Source organism: Clarias gariepinus, chromosome 26 (genome assembly GCF_024256425.1).
Source record: "Clarias gariepinus isolate MV-2021 ecotype Netherlands chromosome 26, CGAR_prim_01v2, whole genome shotgun sequence".
NCBI classification, from domain to species: Eukaryota; Metazoa; Chordata; class Actinopteri; order Siluriformes; family Clariidae; genus Clarias; species Clarias gariepinus.
The window spans coordinates 20,229,912-20,251,848 of NC_071125.1; the positions used below are offsets into that span (position 1 = coordinate 20,229,912).

The window sequence follows — 21,937 nt, forward strand, 5'->3', positions numbered from 1 at the left end:
TTATGGGTCATTAAGAAGTCTTAGCATTAAATACCACATAGTTAGACTATTAGACAGACTATTGGAACTAACTTTAGAACAATTTATGAAGTACAATTTCTTTTTATTAGGATTTCACTAAACTATTTATCAACAAATCTAAAAAATGTACTTTGCTTACGACAAAGTCTTTTTTTATTCATGTCCACTTGACCATTCACAATTATTCCATGAGCTCATTTACATTTATCACATCATTTATTCCAGACACAACTGTTTTCTGTTGAGTTATTTAGGCTTGTTCAAGTCAAACTGGGACTTTTGATTTCACAGAATAACAGAACAGAGTTCTGAGAGTAATAACTCTCTTTATTTCTCTATATAATCCCCTGCTACACTAAGGCACTTATCCCAGTGTTTCACTAGGGTTTGGATTCCATCAAGGTAGAAAGTTTTCTCAGTACGACGGAGACACAATCTGTCCGCCTGCTTCATGTCTAAAACACTGGCCTCCCAGGAACTCCTTTAATGTACTCCTTTTCATACTGTAACATATGTGATTTTGGGGTTGTGGTACTGTAGCTCGGGGGGCTAAGGCTCTAGGTTATTGTTTTGAGGATCTGAGGATCTGACCTCGAATTCTGCCGTCAGTGGGTTGCCAGTGCATGCAGTGCCGGTCCCAGGCCTGAATAAAATGGGAGGGTTGTGGTAGAAACGGCATGCAGCGTTAAATCTGGGCCAAGTTGTTGTGCGGATTGATGGTCAGCTGTGGAGACTTCTCGATGGGAGCTGGCCAAAGACTAACAACCACAAGTACTAATATGTGCGTCTGTTATGATATGTTAATCGCTACATTCGTTTTTGTCCATTTTTATGGAGTCAACGATAAAATTGGAACCTTGGCTTAACCTGCTGTGAAGTGTACTCAGATACAATGAACACTTAATTAAATGATAATTTTACTGGCTTTATGTATCCTAAACTAAACATACTGTAGGTGTAGTCAATCTATTATTCATCATTTATAAAAAAGAAAAAAAAAATGAACGTAAAAAGGTTAACATGAACAAGAAACTATAAAACGTTTCATAGTTAGATTATTCTCTATTAAAGACATATGTAGCTATTTTAAAGACATGTTCCGTAATAGACCCTGACACTAATAAAAATTTATACTAACACATTCAAGTTGAAACAAAAGTTCAGCCGTCAACGGCATCTTCTTCACTTTATTCTCACACAAAAAACATAAATAGAACAATCAAGCTCTTGATCCTGTAATGAGTAACAGCACTTTTCTCTGTTCCAACCAGAACATAATGATTCCCAAATGGAGAATCTTCTGAGCAAATTGTACATCCCCCAACTGTGTTTCAATTCCACCATTAACGCAACAACTCCAATTATCTGCATTCTGGAGAGTTGTGGTTTTAACGGCCATCACCTGGTGCTCTCCTGATTCAGGTTTTTGTTTAAGAAAATCTCAACTAACTGTGAGTTCAAACAGTTTAAAGTCAATAACCAGTAGACTGGAAGTCTGGTTCAACTATAGGGCCAGCGAGTGAGGGATAACGATATTGTTGCTTAGACAAAGAGACACCCCCCAATGCAACAAAAAAATGCAACATTGTGTTTTAAAACTCAAGTACGGTAGATCAGCAGTTAAGGGTTTGCACTGGAAGGTTGTGAGATCAGATTCCACTTAAATTGGCTAAATCATATTTAAGGTATGTTTAGTAGTAAAAAAAAAAAAGTCATAAACTCTACACTTTTTTGTGTGTCCTTTAAAGGTCCCATACTTTACTATTTAACAGAATGATGATACAAAGCATCTTTGAACTTAAAGTTCTCCCAAAAGTGTGTTTTAATGCTCTCGCTGGAAGACCCAGAGGTGGGAGGTAACAATATTGTTAATCTACTGTACATAAATACATATTTTATGTATCTGTACTTAAATGATATAATACTTTTTTTACTTTTACTCCACAACATCCTATAGAAAATATCTGTTCTTTTGCTTAATTACAGTTCTGCACAGCGTTGCATTGCGTAACCATGGTGGTGTGTAGCATTTAAAGTGGAAACATTTTTATGAATATGATTATTAAGCGGAACTGTGTGACTTGCCTTTCCTTCGAGGCATGCCTAATAACGCAAAGGGGGGTTTTAAATCAGAAGCAGAGCTGGTTGCAGACAGTGATGAAAACTGAGGAAAGAGTTTACATAGAAAGAGGGAAACAGAGGGAGCGAGAAAGATTTTTATTATAAAAAAAAGTCTACTGTGAACAGTTTAATTTAAATCTATTCTTTTCTGTTTGTATAGTGCTTTTAACATTGGTTATTGTCGCAAAGCAGCTTTACAGAATTCAAAGAAAATCAGGGAAATGAGTATGAAAGCAATATATTTTTTAATACCTGAGTAAATTTAAAAGTGAGTACTTTTGTATTTTCACTGTACTGTACTGTAAATAGAGGACGTAAACTTTTTTTTTTTTTTAATAATATTTGCACTAGGGAATCTGTACTTTTACCCGAATACAGGAGTTGTATACAGTGAAACCTCAGTTTACGAACATAATTCATTTCTGAATTCTGGCCGTAACCCGATTTTGTGGTAAACCGATTCAGTTTTTTCCACAGAAATGCATGTAAATAGAATTAATTCGTTCTCGGTCAGTATAAGCTATATTCAACTTAATGTATTTTGTTTATATCATAAAACAAAGTATGAAAAAAAAAATTATACAAAAATCCTACAGCACTAAATATAAATATAAACTGTACAGGAGAGAGCGAACCCTTCATTTTTACATGTTCTGTTCACGCACCTTTCTTAGAGAGACTCGCATGGGTGGGGAGGACGAGGATCCTGGGTAATCCTCCTTCCTGGGTTTTCTCTGTTTGTTTTTCTGGCCTCTGGTTCGTACGCGGCAGCCAGTTTCACAAAAAATCCATCTAGAGACATATTTTTTTCCGCGCTGCGCACTTGTGCAACTCATAAAGTGTATCAATTTTGTTCAGATGATACTTTTTGGCAAGAGCTTAAACGTCACTCCACTTTGCACAAAATGATTTTATCATGTGCGCGATCCGGACCACAGACTGAGCAAAACTTGATGCCGGCCGACGAACTCATGCTGATAGCGGAACAGAGACAAATCTTAGACTATTTTTTTTTTGGTTGTAAACCGATTTGTTCGTACTCCGGGGTGTTTTCAGGTATTTACCGGTCAGATAATACATTTCTTCACATCTCAATCTAACTTTATTCCTCCTCCAAACATAGCATTTTAGTGTCTATGTACAGTAAATGAGACAATGCTGAGACACACACCGTGTATAAACCCCCAACATAATAAACCACAAACGCAATACAAATCTGCAAGTGCTGATGTAATAATCCAAAAACATAATACATTTCCCACAAACAGAACGGCTATTACATATTTTCATTTGTAGGAATTTGTTACATTTCTGGGATCTTTTTAGATGTGCTCACATTATGGGAAAACTAATTAGCTTGTTTAATACAAAAAAACAATCCCACAAAAAGTTGGAAATGTTTTTGCACACTGGAGACCCTTCTGAACATCAAAAAATTTGTTATTGCAGAAAATTGCTATTTTGTAATAACAACAGTTGAAAGATTAATGCTAGGTGATTCATAATTGCAGATTATATATATATATAACTGTAAAGAGTGAAACAACTGGCATCTTTATTATAATCAAAGGCACGCGGCATTCACTGAACACACTGAGTCACACTGTGTTTTATATTAATAAATTGCTTATTGGTTAATAATAAAAAATTAAACGACTCACCGTTATGTTCTTGAACAGCTGTTTGAGATAACGGATCTCTCCGGGACTGCTGGGAATTATTCTCAGTACCTGATCACTGCAATAAAAACAAGGTTAAAATTTACTGGAAGCTTGAAAAAGCTTTTTGTTAATGAGGCAAAGATAATTCCGATAACTTCAGTGACTAAATCGTGGACTCTCAAGCTTTTTGGCAGAAGTGGGATTTGAACTCAACAACAAACAAACGAAAACAAAATATCTAAAATAGATGTAGATTGTTTACGTACGTGTTCTAAAGATATGAAAATGTCAGCGCTGCTGTCGGTCCCAGACCACAATGCTGTGGTATGTTATCTAAAGCATAGCTAATGATTTATGAGGTTAATATTTGAATCGGGTCCAAGGATTTTTCCCACAGATGTCATATGAATACTTCACACAGCTTGCTTGCGGACACGCGGATGTGTTGGCACTTCCAACGCCATGCCAGCGATGCCAGTTTGACAACTGAGACATGCAGGGATAAAACAGAAGGCGGAAGAGAAGAAACCTCAGTTAAGATCTACTATATAATTAGTCAGGAATTGTTGTGAAGTTTATTTTAATATCCTTGTTTTTAAAAGCTGTTATCGCTGTCCACTTTTCATTAAGTCATAAAAAAAAACAGGCATGTAACATAGTATTGCTCAATGATAGCATTATCACCGCGGTTAGCATGTTTAGCATGTATCCGGGAAAATTTCTGGCTTGTTTATTCACATTGTAATCAGACTGTGGTGGAGTGTCTACAAATGTTACGATAAACAGAATATTTATTCGTGTACGCTTCTTAGAGGAAGTAAAGCTGGGGGCTACTGTGTACTTTGTGTAAACTGGAGTTTAAAACTATATAGTCATTAAAGCCAGATTTAGGCTAATGCTTGTGTCTGGTGGTTTCAAAACCACAGGATTGGTGGGAAAATGTTTTTTCTTTTCTTTTCATTTTTTTTTTGTTGCAATGCCTAATACTTGAATCATCCCAGTGCTGCTACAGTGCTGTTCTGTGCACTTCAAAACATTTAATTTAAATGTGATCCAGAAAAAAGTTTGACACTGCTGATCAGTCTCAATCTCATGTAGTCTGATCTAATCTATATATCAGTGGTCTGATCTACTGTATATAGGTTATTTATCCTCTGATATACTATATATCAGTGGTCTCAGAAATCAGTTATCTGATCTTATATAACTTAGAGTTAGAGTTAGAAGAGTAGATCAGCCCACCAATGTCTTATATAATATGTAGTATATTGGTGGGCTGTTCTGAACTGAAGGTCTAATCTACACTATATAAGATATCTGTGGTCTAAACAACGTTATGTAACATATATATGGTCTAATCAACTCTATATAAAATGTCAATGGTCTGATCTACTGTGTGTAAAATATCAGTGGTCTGATCTTCACAATATAGAATATTAGTGGCCTGAACTACACAATATAGGATATCAGTGGTCTGATCTTCACAATATAGGATATCAGTGGTCTGATCTTCACAATATAGGATATCAGTGGTCTGATCTTCACAAAATAGGATATCAGTGGTCTAATCTACACAATATAGGATATCAGTGGTCTGATCTTCACAAAATAGGATATCAGTGGTCTGATCTTCACAATATAGGATATCAGTGGTCTGATCTACACAATATAGGATATCAGTGGTCTGATCTTCACAATATAGAATATCAGTGGCCTGAACTACACAATATAGGATATCAGTGGTCTGATCTTCACAAAATAGGATATCAGTGGTCTGATCTACACAATATAGGATATCAGTGGTCTGATCTACACAATATAGGATATCAGTGGTCTGATCTTCACAAAATAGGATATCAGTGGTCTGATCTTCACAAAATAGGATATCAGTGGTCTGATCTTCACAAAATAGGATATCAGTGGTCTAATCTACACAATATAGGATATCAGTGGTCTGATTTTCACAATATAGAATATTAGTGGTCTGATCTACACAATATAAGATATCAGTGGTCTGATCTTCACAAAATAGGATATCAGTGGTCTGATCTACACAATATAAGATATCAGTGGTCTGATCTACAAAAAATAAGATATCAGTGGTCTGATTTACAAAATATAAGATATCAGTGTCTGATCTACACAATATAAGATATCATTGGTCTGATCTACACAATATAAAATATCAGTGACAATATAAGATATCAGTGGTCTGATCTACAAAATATAAGATATGGTCTGATCTACATTATGTAAGATGTCATTAGTCTAATATATACAATATAAGATATCAGTAGTCTGATTTTCTAACTGTTTATCTTTTCTTTAAACCTCCACAGTCAGACATCAGTCAGTCACCTTGACCCTTGATTTTCCTGTGTGAAAGGGGTTTGTGTTTGTGCATGACAGTGAATAATGACAGACTACTCACTCACTCTTACTCACTCATCTTCTATAGCGCTTTATCCTGTATTCAGAGTCGCAGGGACCTGGAGCATATCCCAGGATAGGGCACAAGGCGGGATACACCCTGGACAGGGTGCCAATCCATCGCAGGGCACACACACACACTAAGGGCAGTTTGGGAACACCAATGACTGTGGGAGGAAACCGGAGTACATGGAGGAAACCCAACAAGCACGGGGAGAACATGCAAACTCCATGCACACAGAGATAGGAATCGAGCCTGGCCGGGAATCGAACCCGGACCTTGGAGGTACGAGGCGACAGTGCTAACCACTACACCACCTAATAACAGACTAATTTATTTTACAATTTATGCAAATACCAGACCATTTTTTAAAGAAACTTTATGAGTTCTCAGGTTTCTACTGCTCAAAAACATAAGGTCGGACACATTGGTGACTCTAAATTGCCTCTAGGTGTGAAAAGGAGTGTAACTGGGATCACGTCCACGTTGTATTCCCACCTCATGGTCTGTGTTCCTTGGATCCACCACAGCCCTGTTAGCCAAAGACTACACAGCTCTAGAGTGTTTTTTTTTTTAAATAAAGGTGCATTAGGTAATATAAGTCATAAAGATAAGGCATCTAACAGATTGTTTGGACACACTTTGCCCTTTCCTTCATTCAAATCAGTCTGCAGTTCTCACATAAGTCTCAACAATCCCTTACCTGTCTTTGTTATTGCACAGCAACATCAATGCTTCCAGGCAATGCTAGAGGAAATGTTAGATCTTTGTCTTTATGGTTTGGCTGACACCTACATGATCCATGACAAAGGTCGGGGGTATAGCAACTGCAAACAATGACGCCATTTGCATCACTGAACTTCTAATTTTAGCGAGTGAGTAAGAAGAAAAAAGCCGCAAGTCAAAGCTGCCGTTGTGCTCGGACAGAGACTCAGCACTTTCTTCTCTAATGTGCACCTTGGGTGGCGTGTCCCTGCGGCGCTACGATCAGCGGAGATTGCTCCATGATGTCACTCCTACAGAGTTTCCTTTGTGCTGGGCTGACGGGTGTGACACTGGTATGGCCATGGTATTAATGGTATGTTTAGAGAAGCTGCAGGGTGTGATAGGAGTCTGTTTTATTATTTATAGCGGCTTTTTGCACACGATAAGAGAGAGAATGAGGGCTAGCAAATCTGTCTAGTGGATTTATTTGCGCAACTATAATAATATATATTTACTGCATATCTAAAAAGACATAATGATAGACAGCCTAGCAGTGAACCTAGCTGAATGTAAGAGCCTAATTCTGGCTAATTTCCTTCATAATTTGAATATTTACTAAATATATAATTATTAATTACTAGATCAAATGGTTACTGCTAAAGGCGTACCAATAACTAACTTACATGCTTACAATTCTTAGTTTCTTAACTTAGCTAATGCATTCTTCGTGCCTGACCTAATGAGCTAGAATGAAAAGATAATTTTTTTTCATTGACAGAGACTACAAAGTATATAGATTGTTTCAGATAATGGTACTTGACTAGATATGTTACAATATATATTATATTTAAATAGCCTGGCAAGAAATCTAGAATAGGGCGAGTTAGCTAAGGGAATGTTCACATTAGGTGCGAGTGATTTGTACCGTGCCCAAGAACGAGTGATGCCTGCTGATGCTGTGTCAAAATTTCAAATCTCTATGTTCTGTTGGTGGTCCAAAAAAAATCACTAAGTACACTTTAGGTTAAGAAAACAGGCAAAACCAAATTGTATTACAGAAACAACCACATTCTAACTCATAAGACAAACTAAAAAATGCAAAAACCTTCAGCGTCCACATTATTTCCGCTCTCCGTTCTCGCCTACGCTAGTGTATTTACACTCTCTGATACAGCAGGTGGCAGTATTCACATACTTGGTTTGTGAGCTGCCGTTAAACACAAGAGAAGAAGTTATACTTTGTGTTACGCCCAAGATTATTGATATTTCTGAATAAAAATGTCCAGAGCAACACTCTTGTGTAATTTCCTATTGATTCGTGCTACGAGAACGTGAAATCTTCAGAGGAGACCTATGTCTAAGATTTCGGAGAAAGTGATGTCATGTCGAAACAAAGATCTACTTCTGTTCTTAGGTACGATTGGCTTTCATATCTGATTCGATCCGTGCCTGAATATGCCGTACTGTGCCCGGGACCACCTCTTCAAGCAGACTAGGGCACGGTTCCTGAGCTCGGAACGATTGTGTTCACACTTCCACCCCTTTTCCAAAATCAATTCCGAAGCTAGTTCTGTGCGAACTGGTGCCCAATTTTGATCCAGTTCCTTGTTTTCGGACAGCTCAGACCTTTAGACAAAAAACAAAACGGTTCCATCGCAGCACCAACACTTTGCTGGGCCAGAACAAAGAACCGCTTACGTCGGGGGCTGAGGGCGGGGTTTTCACGAAAAAGTAAATGTTTGTAAAAAATTAACTCAGCATGCAGCGGGCAACTCAAATGCTTTCTAGTGATGATAATACCAAGGGGAACTGCTTACAAAGCTATGTGTTTCGCTGTTGTTTTGTCGTGCCACTAGCACTGCCCCATACTGTTGTGTTAGCATTGCGGCTAACTTTGCTGGGAAAGTAGGCATGTGCACAGACATGTACAGTGACGTAATGACGTGACTCTCTTAACCTATGGAAAAACAAATCCAGTTCTTAGGAGATTTGCTACGGCCACAAACTAGCACCTGGTTCACTTTGGTTAAAAAGGAGCTGCAGAACAAAACGAACCAGACTTGGCCACGTGTGAAAACACCCTTACTTACGTAGCTAAGTCTGCATATCTGCTGTTACCTTTCCAGAAGATTCTCTCAAGAAGCAACCCCAACCCCAGCACCTGCCGATTTAGATATAAAAATCCAACCCAAATGTCCAATCCAAATGTCTCACGGTCCTACCTGTCCTCCTTCACCCCATCTGAAACATAAAAGCGTGTTAATCCACACTGCAGTACTCTTCCCTAATGGAATTTACTCCAGAGTTCAAGCTCGTACGCCGCCACACGACCTTAGCGAATTGCAAACCATAAATCAACACCGTATACAAACACACATGACAGGCAGTGAAAGACGGGCATTCCTACTAGCTGGATTCAGCATGTCCGTACTTGTCTTGCCGACGTCAGCGTTCACACACTCGATTTATTTTCGCACCTAATTGAATCGCGCACGCTAGGCACGAGTTTGAGCCGATCGCTGGTTACATAATATACCATGACATGTAACATACAGTACAACATAATTATCGTGCGCAATTATAACAATTTCTGTCTGCCTGCTAGGCGTGTAAATGAATATACTGGAGAAAAGATTCATGTATCGGCATGTTTACATTAAGGGCCAAATGTAGACTAAAATATGTAAGTTGAACAAAAACTAATCAGAAATAATTAAAGAAATCGGGTTGTTTAATTAAATGCAAGGGGTGTTTAAGTCAATCCGGGACTTTTGATTTTGTTTCGAGTTATGAGAGTAAAAACCTCCTTTTATTTTTCTATATGATCCCCCGCTACACTAATGCACTAACACCAGTGTTTCACTAGTGCTTGAAAACCATCAGTGTAGGACGTTTTCCCACGACGTCAGAGCCACGATCAGATCACATGCTGGGCTTCGAGCCACCTCGTCATTCACTGACACAGCCTTCTTTAAAACATTTCCCTAGACTAGATTTTGATTAATAAGAGATCCATGCGGCCTGACCCATTAGCACCACCTTGCAGTAAGTGAAGGCATGATGCATTCGGATTTCATCTCTTCTTCTTCTGCTTTTTCTTGACCTGAATATTCCCATGCACATTATAAACTTCAATTATTTTGGTAAAAAGCTACATAAGACCAGAATCCATTGTTTCAGTGTAGATAATGTGTTTGGAAACAGACAAGACATGAACGAGAGGCGCACTAGTCACGTCTTTTCCACCAAATGCTGCTAAAGAGATTCACAGAATAATTCATGTACATTATAAGTTTTCTTTCATTCATAACTACAGTACCTGGTCTCAAATTAATTAATTTTGAGAACAAGAATAAACAAAATTCATTGGAAAATTGTTAATTAGAGAGTAAGTAGTAAAAAATTATAATAATAAAAAGTTCCAGTTTCATACATATCTTAAGTCTATGATAGATACACACTCGTGATGTAGCTGAGGTTGAGGAACTGTCAGAGCTCAAATTAATGCAGTTCTACAGTATGTATGTAACTGGTCTCACATGAACAGATTTAGGCCACACCCACTCTGCATACAGATGCAAATATTTCGGCCAACTGGGGACGTCTTCATGACCCATTAAAGCCCTAAAAATGTTAACACCCCAGACGTCTTTGGGATTGTCTTTAGGGCGTCTTCACGGAGTAATCAATAATGTATTATTTTCCTAAAGACGACCTGATGACCTCTTTGTCCAGACGGCTAGTCTGCCCGCTCACACCCCCGCTTCACACCCAGAACTCTGGTTAAACATAAATTAAGTTACATAAAAATCATCTGTTGTACAATAAAGAGTTTTTTCTAACAGTGTATAATACTAAGTAATACTGAGTAAATCCATGCCGTACGAAAAGCATTTTCCGCGGATCTTTTTTCCGCTATCATATCCCTCATCTGTTACGGATACACAATTTTTTCACACCTTGGTGAGATTTACAGCGTACGTTGTTCCTTTGCTGTAACGACCCTTGCTGGGGTAAGTACACGGTAAAGCGAGAATCCTTTTACACAAAAGGAAGGAGAGTCGATGGAGACGGAGAGGTTTTACGGAAAGTCGTCTGTCACAGAGGAAGCTGTCGTTCAGACTTGAGTATGCGATGTAGCTGAGGTTGAGGAACCATCAGAGGCTACATTTATGTGTCATGCTGCATGGCCTGGTGACTGCTTGGTTTTACGTTTTATGAAAAACGACATCAACAACAACAGATTAATAGGCCAACACCCATTCATAGATATGTTCAGGACCCATTAAAGCCATACATTTGTCTGTCAGAGAGGAACGTGCCGATCAGATTGGTTGTCCTTCGTCTGACACTTGAGCACTTCTCTGCTAAAATAATCGAATTCAAATTAATTTATAATTACTAGAATTGCGTAATTATCATTTTTACAATGTTCTGAGTAAATGAATGGTTGCATTTTAACCCCTCGTCTTCGAATCACTACAGAAAACCGATTCTTCCCATTCTAACTCTCACTAGCGGAGAACTTCTCCAGTGACACTCATACTCAACATCCTTTCGGCACACTTAAACTGTTTGTCTTTATTATATACAGATGAAAGAGGTACGATTGATAACTGCACTGTCCGGTGTGACCCAGAAGTAAGTACCCTTCGAGTCTGGTTCCTCTCACGGTTTCTCTTGATGCTACCGTCACCTCTGACTTGTTCATAAGGGATTAAATCTTTTCTGTAAAGGTGCTTTATGACAACATCTAGTTTAATTGATAAACATTTTATTATACCAATTAAAAATCACATGCATGTGCTCCTTGTTCACTTCTGTCTGCTTTTGCTTGACCAACAACACTATACAGTACAGTGTAAAAATATACCCGGTGCTACCTGTTGCCATTTCAGGAGTGTGTGTTTGAATTCTCACATCAGCTGTCTCTTTGTTTACTTTGTCAGTGTAAGGTTTTCTACGGCCCTTATTTATACTGCCTATTACTTCCTACCAGCTGGAAAAGGTGAGTTTTAAAATTTTATTTTAAGTTACCGGTACAAGCATGGGAAGACATTCATGCATAATAATGCATGTGTAGCTCAGTAAGCCCAACCTAACCTACTGAGTGTTGATAGGAACCAAAAAAAAAAAAAGAAGAACAAATTGACGACAATATTTGTATCTTCGAATTGAGTTAACATACGGAGATCTGCGACATGCTGCGTTAAAAGTATATTTTCTTGCCTGGATGATGTTTAATTTAATCGCTTTCACCTTTTAATTTGGTTACAGTGCACATTCACCTAAATTTTTGTCCGAGATCTTGTATTTATGACCGGAGACTTCAACCACTCTCTATGATCTTCCCAAGCGCATCTAAAAGACCTTGAAAGGGGTTAAGGTCCCGACTCAAGGATATGCCTGTGCAAACACCAGAGATTTGATAACCTGGGCATTCAGTACATTGAGGTCGTCAGCTGACTTCAGTTTATTGCCGCAAAACGTTCCTGAGCCTAGACCTGAGCTACTAAAGCAACCCCAGATCATAAGGCTGCCTCCAGAGGCTTGTGTGGCCTTTTTTCTGATGAGACTCACTAACGTGGTTTTCTTATGGCCACACGGCTGTTTAGTCCCAATCCTGTGAGTTTTCATCACATTTGTGCGCATTATTTCACTATTAAACATGATCTTGGTTTATACTGTTAGTTTTTTTTACCATAGAACTTCACTGAGCATTTAATTGACCTCCAATCACTTTCATTTGGCATTTCGGCACTGTCCTACCAGATTTTAATAATGTGTTCGAATATTTTAAACCCAGAAGTTTTAATTCTTGCCAGAAAAAATCACTGCAATAGTCATTCAATTAAAGGACTTTAATATTTGCCTATTTACCGGCAAATGGTGATTTTATTTTTTTTTACATTTACAGCATTTGGCAGATGCCCTCATCCAGAGCGACTTATCTCATTGTATATCTGAGCAGTTGAGGGTTAAGGGCCTTGCTCAAGGCAACTCTGTGGACCTGAAACCACTTAGAAAATAAAACCCCAAACCCCTGCCCCTTAAGTCAGGGAGTGTATATTAATAGCAATATTCCAGGTGTTTTGGGACACAACAATATAACGTCTCAACATCTTCTGACCAATCAGAAATAAAACATCGATGTGGTAAAACTTTGATTATACCAGCTGCTAAATGCCAGGGGTAGCTCAGTGGTTAAGGCATTTGACTATGGTTCGGAAGATCCCAGGTTCAAACCCCACAACCACCAAGTTGCCAATGTTGGGCCCTTGAGCGCGGCCCTTAACCCTCAACTGCTCAGATGTGTAATGAGAAAAAATGCAAGTCACTCTGGATAAGAGCGTCTGCCAAATGCCTAAATGTAAAAGGTCAGTTAATCAAACTTTACTTCCATTCAAAATACATTGAGTAAGGTATCCAACATTTTTAACATGAGTAAAGTTAGGTAAAGTTAAATCAGCTCCATGAATGAAAGCAGAAGTGAAGTTATGAGCAGTTTTGGCCAGATTACGCCATAGAATCTAGCACTTTTTTGGACAAACATAGCACTTTTTTTCTCAAGGTGGGCGTGGCTTTACGCATAAACAAAGCCAATCAATGCAATAGTTTACACAGAGTATGCAGAAGACACAGAAACAATACACAGACATGAAAGCCCCAACCCACCATGGCTTACTCTAAAAAATAAATAAATAAATGGTACGTACACTATGAAAACTGTTGAGTAGTATGGAACTTATAAGCAATTATGTGCCAGGTGCTGATCAGCTTATTTTTTAGCTTTTACCCTTTAACTATTTCTACATACTCTTAACTTTTCACAATGAATGGAGTCTTGACTCCTGAAGTCGACCCCTTAGATGCACAGAAAAAGGAGTCGAATTCCAATCATTTATTTTTACCCTAATATCTGAAGTACCTGTCGTACTATGGGAAAAGTTTGTAAAAATAATTTAAAAAGGTTCTAAATAGTCAGTGATATTATTTTTATTTCAGGTTGTAGCCCATGTTCTGTACATGTCTGTCTGCAACACAGATGAACCCCTTATTTTTTTTAAACTGTAATTTCACAAAATTTTGTTTGGTGTGACATTATACAGTATGGTGCTAGTTTTCACTGAATTATTCCTAAATATTAGGGAATTGTACAAAACGTACCTAGTTCAGAGCAAGAGTTTAATCTACTGTCATTTCATCTCAATACAATCAATGGGAAATATATATTCTTATATTCTTCTTTCGTTATTAATCAAATACACTCCCTGTTGGTAATCGGAGAGTGAGTCACAGATGAGAAATCGAAAAAAAAAGAAGATTGTATAAATATATAAAGGCTTGTTTTAAAACGACTCCAGTGGTTTAAAATACGACTTCAGTGCTGTTATTTTAGTGGTGAAAATATAAACTAATCCAGTTAAAAATAATCAGTTTAGCTTTTCTAATAAATATCTATTGGTGCAGGTTTGTTTACATTCAGCAAGTAGATTATTAGTAGCTTATTTAAAGTAAATTATTATCAAATCTGGCAAATGACTAATCATAACATCACTTTTACTCAAAGGTTATAAACTTCAGACAGATATTTAAGTGCTGCAAAAGTTTCATAAAATTCTGTCCAGACAGTTTTGTGTGATGCTGAGACAAATTAAAAACAGACGGACAGACAGACAGAAAAGTTTCTGAGACTGGTTTCTGGTCCTCAAATGTATGAAATGTAAAGATTTCATTGAAAAAGCGAGTTTTGACCAATTATACAGACAAAACCTTTCTTTTATTTACATGGATTTAGGCTGGCGTTGTTTCCATGGAAACAAGAGAAGAGGCGAAAAGAGAAAAAGCCACCCGTCCCACCCCATGTGAACTTATATTTACAACAGATGAATAAATGAATGAATGAATGAAAAAAATAAATGTAAAAATAAATAGTCAAATGAATAAATAAACAATTGAATGAGTTCACGTGCCGGCTGACTCACCCGACATAGCGGTTGCTGTAGAGGTAGGCGCTCGCGGGACTGATAAACGCAATCCATCCCAAGAGAAGCGCGGCGCACGCGCTCTTGACTTCCGATGCCATGTCAAAGTAATAAAGAGTATAAAAAAAAGGTTCTTCACGTCCTCCAGATCCTCATGGAGAGAGCAGAGGAACGAGAGGAGGAGATGAGATCCCGGATCACCGCTCGACCTGCTGAGAATGTGAAATAACTCAGGTGGAGAACATCGCGCGCGCATCTCGACTTTTAAAGCGCGTGCGACTCGCACCACGTGCCCCAGTGTCCCGTTTTGGGCATGAGCGATATATAGGGGGGCGGGTTGCCAGATTGGAGCGATTAGGTTTGCCTTGAAGAAATGCAACGGCCTTTCACACACACACATACACGCAGACACACACACACACACACACACACCCAGAGACACATGCAAACACGCATACACATACATAGACACATATACTGTATACACACATATACATACATACACATATATTCACACATGCATACTGTACATACACACACATATACACATGGAAATATATACACTATATACTGTATAAAAATTCAATCAACAACTAGATGAGCCATTTACAACTGCGAGAAGTGAAAAGTAATTTACTACATACCTTATTAAGATAGAGCCCTGAATATCTCGTTCTATCTCACTCTCTCGCTCTCATTCGCTATTTTAAACACACTCTCTATTTACTGTATACACCATCTAGAGGTATCAGAAATATTTTCCTCTATTAGATGCCAGTCTATCACAGGGTAACACACACACACACACACACACACACACATTCACTCAGTCAATTTATGCTCAATGATTCCCATCATGTTTCAGGATGTCATGAATCCAGGAGCCAGGGTCTTGTGAGGTGGTAACACACCGACAGATGCGGAGTCACAGGAAGAATCGACCTTCATAAGTCAGTGTGCCAAAAGACATCGTCCTCTGTACATCAGGAGCTATGCAGCTTCTGACCAGGTGCTTTACCACATCTGTTATTTCATCATGGACAGCAAGTCTGTACATGAAATTCTGTGAAACTGACATAAAGACATTTGACATGATTTGGCAGGTTTATGGCGATACTGCAATGAGTTGTTTCAAGGGTGGAAGAACATCACTGGAAGAGATGAGACACTCGCATGACGTGAGATCAGAAAGACCTTCAACAAGCTCAACCCATGAAAATTTTGAACCCATTTACGAACTTGCACATGATGGTCATCGGAGAGCAAGCCATAACATTGCTGTCATTGTCGGTGTGTCATACGGAACAGATCAGGAAATCCTCATTTGTGATTTCCCCCACATCCCCAGGCTGACCCAGGGGCCGAAGGAACATCGCTTTGAAGTCTGCCAAGAGCTCCGTCAGCGATGAATCCAGGAGCCAGGGTCTTGTGAGGTTTGTAGGTGGTGGTATCAATAGTTTTTTTAGACTAGGGAACACCGACCTTTATAAGTCAGTGCGCCAAAAGACATCGTCCTGTAATGTTCTGAACAGGTGCTTTACCACATCTGCTATTTTATAATGGTCAGGAAGTTTGAACATGAAATTCTGCCTGAAACTGGACAAATCTGCCACAGGGACGTTTAACATGATGACTGTATGTATGTGTGTGATAATACAGTTGATAATGAGATGTGTCTGCTTTTAAAGCTCTTATACTTTGTAATGAATAGCGTTTGTAACGGCTCTAATCTGAGGTTTTGTCTAAATGAACTTCTCCTTTGCAGCTGAGGTAAGTTTTGGTTTCATTATGGTGCTTAATGGGTTTTGCAAACGCACTTGACAATACTGTTCTTGAAAAACAAGAGCTGTTCAGGAACAGCTGACTTTTGCATCTTAAAATAACAACTGACTGTTGTTGTTACTTACTTGTTACCTAATGCCATACGTGTTATATGCCACATGTGTTATAATACCATATTTTATGTTTTTAAATCTCCAGTATTAATTTAGAATGTGGAAATATTAAACTAGAAGGGGTGTGCAAACTTTTGACTGGTACTATATGTGTTGTGTTAGTTCTATGGTATGCATTTCTTACATAAAATATATGGAATAATTAGATAAAACTATGTAATTTTTTTTCAAAATAAAACTATATACAGTATGACATATTGACAAGGTACTGTACATTCTTACTTAAGCATGGAATCAGGATAAAGGACGCAGATTAACAGAATGCAAATAAAAATTGAAAAAGAAACCACACACCGCACTGCGTTTTGCATTTTATAAAGTAGAGCTATTTTAAAATTTAAGTTTAAATGTATTCTGTATTTCTGTGGGTATTGTCTTTAATGCTAAAATTTGGACATTCATTTTTATTCTACATTTTAAAATACAGTATGTATATATATATATATATATATATATATGTATGTAAATATGTCTTGATCATTTCTCCTTACATCCCTTTCAAACCTTGTCCCAAATGTCTCTAATAATGAAGCCCTCATCATGACTTCCCTGTCTCCACATGCCTGCGAAGGTTGCTGCATTTATCAGAGAGCGGCGAGATTAAAAGACTGACTCGGAGGCTTTGTGGCTGAACGGCAGCCGTACATATTTCACATGCTTTGCTCTGTGTCAACAGCACACCACCTGTTTTACACTCAATTGCTTGTGCAACAAATGAGTGGCTGAAACGTACCAGCATGGTGCCCAGATGGTGCCAGCCTCCCCTGTGTCCACTAAGGGCAGAAACTGTACTCCATTTGCTTCTTGCTTAAGGCACTTAATATATGAAACAGATTGATGCCTTCTAATAGTCATACGCTTGAATTATAAATTATGTGTTCTCTATATAGCATGATCATATTCAGTGTACTGTATATAACATACTGTATACTGAATAAATGCATTTATTCATCCAAATAGGGCCAAAGGAAAACAGGTTGAGAGTGTATATGCTGCAAAAGGCATTAGAGTAATTTGAGAAACATTTCCTTTATTTTTTTTTTCACTGTCTTTGAAAATCCTTGACTTTAAACACAACATATCAATCTTGTGACTCATAATCTCCTTAAAGATTATCATACACTATGGTCATACTTTCAATCGTCTTATTGTTGGATTTAGATTATGTCAGCATGCACCATACAAATCCATATGACTAGAAATGACTATGTATTAAACTAACATATTAATATAAATCTGGGACTTTCCTTCCTGCAAGGTTATCTTGTCTGTTCTACATATTCAGACTGTCTTTACTCGACTCAGCAGATTCTGTCTCAGAAGGTAGAATGGAAAGTCCTGTAGGAGGTCTTGGTCTTGATAAATAACTAAACCACAACTAAAAAAAAGACATTTAAAACTGTTATTTATCAACTTTGCAAATTGCAACAATTTGGCCCGTTCATAAAACCTACTCGATGGCATGTTTGCTATTTGCCTCCTCCGAGCTGCCGTATCCTGAAGCCTCCTGAGGTGTTTGTGAGTAGACACATACTACTGTATACAGTCAGGAACACAGGAACATATTCACCAGCTACTGCCTGTATCCTGTCCATGGTTTGCGGCAGGATGGAAAAATGTGCTTACACAAACAGAGCGCCAGCTCCCGAGGATGAAGCGCACCGTACTGAGGCTGGTTTTTCCTGAGTAAAGTATTTAAAATTTCCATGAAGTGCCATGAAGTGAAATGTCTTCTAAGCAAATGCAGTTGTTTGTAGGTGTAAAGTTTGGACTACATTTGACTTCTGCTTAAGTTCCCTCAGACCAAGATAAAACTGGACCTACAACATTCTGACTAAAAACGAACATATACAGTATAATATCAGTATATGTAAGTATTTAGAACAACCTGCCTGGCCCAAAAAAATAATAATAATCACCATTTCAGAAGTGTAAAATGATCAGGTAAAGAAAATATTAAAATAACTGGAGACGGGTTAAAAACTGTCTAATGCGTTATTAAAATCTAAAAGGATAGTGGTGAAGTGTCAACTTTGTGAAGGACATGTGGTCAGACCAAAATCATGATGTCATGACCGTGATTAAACACTTGTTTAGGTGAGGTTGCATTATAAAAAACATCAACAACAGAAACGATAGCTATAGTATGTTCAATAGTGAAAGTACTGTAAGAGCATTTTCATATGCACACGATGTGACGAGAACTCACAGGATTGCGACTAAACAACTGTGTAGCCATAATAAAAACACTCGTCAGGAAAGCCTTTCATTTGCTAGGGAGCGTAAAGATTGGGGTGTGGAGCAACAGAACAGGGTCATGTGGTTTTATTAGTCCAGATTGACCCTATCCCAGAGTGATGGTGTGTCAGGGTACAAACAGAAGAGCATGAAGCGATGCATCCATCATACCCACTGTACAAGGCTCTGGAGACAGTGTTGCTTCAGTTGGTCAGGTCTACACTCAGCAATGTTATGGCCAAATAAACAATAAAACAAAGTCAGCTGATGACCTTAAAGTTCTGATTGACCAGGTTATTACATCTATGGAGATTTTCTCTTTTTTTTTTTTTCTTCCCCAATGGCACAGCCATATTCCAGGACTTACAGTAGATAGTGAAATAGTGGTTATCATGGGGGCATGAGAAATCATTTTCACACATGATTTTATTTGTATGAAATCATGGCGCACAGGCAGTGTAGATAAAAAAACAATTATTTAGGGAATTATGTTAAATCAATTCTGCAGTATCAATCAGAAGTTTTTGCTTGCTGCTTCTGTATAACATGACATGCTGCTTTAAAAAATATATTATTAAATTATTAATAAAATGTAATAAAATATTAATATATCAAGCACATGAAAAAAATAGAAAGCTTTTTTTTGTTTTGTGGTGGTTCCATGTCTATCGAAAGGTCATAGCTTGGAAAATTGCCAGGACTAAGATGATTAAAGCATGTCATGCTATACCATGCAACACAACACCAGGCCGTCCTAGATTATTTTATTAAAACGACATGTCCTGTGGTGGCACGTTATGGCTTAGTGGTTACCACTGTTGTCTTGTACTTCCATGTTCCGGGTTCGATTCCTGCCTCTGGTCTATGTTTGGTGGGTTTCCTCAAACAGTTCAAAGACATGCAGATTAGGCTAATTGGCATTTCCATATTTGCCTATAGTGTGCGTCCTGTGATGGATTGGCACTCTGTGTACTCCACCTTAGGCTCCAGTCCCCCTGTTACCCTTTACAACAGAAAAACATACTGTGTATACTTTATAACATCCTTAAAGAACAGTACCTTGAAGGCAAAGCAGGTAATTTGAAAGCTGAACTTAAAGAGCCATCATTCTAGCTTTGTTTGTAAGGTTATTCTGTCCTTTCCTCTTGAAATCTTTCTTTTCTCAGCATGGCAAATCATTCTTCCTAGACACTAAACATGATGAGATGTGCCGTCTTTCACATTTTACTGCCTGGTGGATCAGATCCACAATGGAGCTCTGTCTGAAGTTCACAAATGGGAACCAGCAGGAGAAATCCTGCATTAAAGAGATAAAAGCCTCCTGCTTTAAACGTGGTAAAGTCGTGTGAAACAATGGAACGATTTCAACTCCAAGGGCTCCCCATGGAAAACGAATGTCACCAGGCGATTTGTTCAGACAGCTTTCCGCTGATTTATGGGCTTTGTTTCTGCTGTGAAGTGCACATGGAGCATGCGGTGTCTGGGATGGATTAAGTCAGCATGGAGTGGATTAGGAGCGAGCACTTTCGAGCGAGGTCACGGTGGCAGGAAATTAAACAAGAAGTGCACGTGAAGTTCAAGCTCGTAACAGGCACACTTCCTGTGCCCTCTCGTCATCCTGCTGCAGGTCGTCTGTCTTGATCAGATTCGGAGCAGTGTTCCGAGTCATAGAGCTCCTTAATGGGACGCAGAGCAATATGTTTGCACACCCTCCCACTCTCCCAGGGTGGAAGGCAGTTGGGTTTCATGGCGACATTTGTGAAGGCTGTTTCTCTGTGTAGCTATTGTGTTACAGTGCTGAACTCCAGACAGAACACTTTTGTTATAGGGGGTATTAAATCATCTGCCTGTGGGAGACTTCAAAGCTCCCTCCCTGATCTTAAGGGCTCCGATTAAGCTTTTCCAAGATGCTGTAAATGTACGGATCATATCCCCCTTTTAGGTCTCCTTTCCTTTGCTTTGAGTAGGGTATATATATATATATATATATATATATATATATATATATATACGGTATGATCCCGTCCACCTTTTAGCGTTTCCACACAGCACATTATCAGAATGCGTTTACTAAATGTGAGGAGTTTCAAAGTCTTACAGTAAAATCACTAACGAGAAGAACAGTTGGCTTCTTGGGTTAAATGTCCATGTGACTTAATACTTTCACAGCAAGAGCCCTTACTTTGTATGATGTTGTCGTACAGTATGTAGTTTTAAAGCTATGGCCAATAAAATGCTCTAGGTTATATATATATATATATATATATATATATATATATATATATATATATATATATATAAGGTATTTATCAACTGATTTTGGCCGAAATTAATGATTTGATACATTTAACCTAGAGCATTCTATTGGCCATAGCTTTAAAACTATATATATATATATATATATTTAAATCTGGCCGTATCTCAGGAACCGGACATGGTACTGGAATAAAGTATCAACGTTGAGTTTACTGAACTGGGAATCTGAAAACATGCACAACTCAAATAACCCAAAATGCGACTTAATATGACGTGATTTGATGAGAATAGTTTTAATTAGGTTGGGATGTCATCCACCCATAACACAACATTGTTTTTAAAAATAGGACTTATTTTAATAGAATGATTGGGGATGTCATGTTGAAGGAATGACCCCAACACAATCTTACAATCAGTGTTGGGTGTAACGTGTTACAAAGTAGAGAACTTGAATGACTTTTTTTGATGTAATGAGTAATCTAACGTGTTAGTTTTTTTAAAATAACTTTCCAAAATTTTATGTAATCCGTGAGCCAGTCAGCAGTTATTCCCAGTCCGTTAGTG

The 21,937-nt window shown here is 38.1% G+C and overlaps 1 protein-coding gene across 1 annotated transcript in view; it reads right to left on the reverse strand.

Annotated features, from left to right (window-relative positions):
* The window catches only part of cpa6 (carboxypeptidase A6), a 31,099-nt gene extending 15,958 nt beyond the window's left edge, over nucleotides 1-15,141 (reverse strand). Inside the window, exons 1-2 of the mRNA XM_053488054.1 lie at nucleotides 14,925-15,141; nucleotides 3,804-3,879 (exon numbers count right to left, since the gene is read on the reverse strand). Coding sequence (XP_053344029.1) covers nucleotides 3,804-3,879; nucleotides 14,925-15,025 — 177 coding nt within the window. The 5' untranslated portion in view covers nucleotides 15,026-15,141. The remainder of the gene's footprint in view (nucleotides 1-3,803; nucleotides 3,880-14,924) is intronic.
* Nucleotides 15,142-21,937: the final 6,796 nt, after the last annotated feature.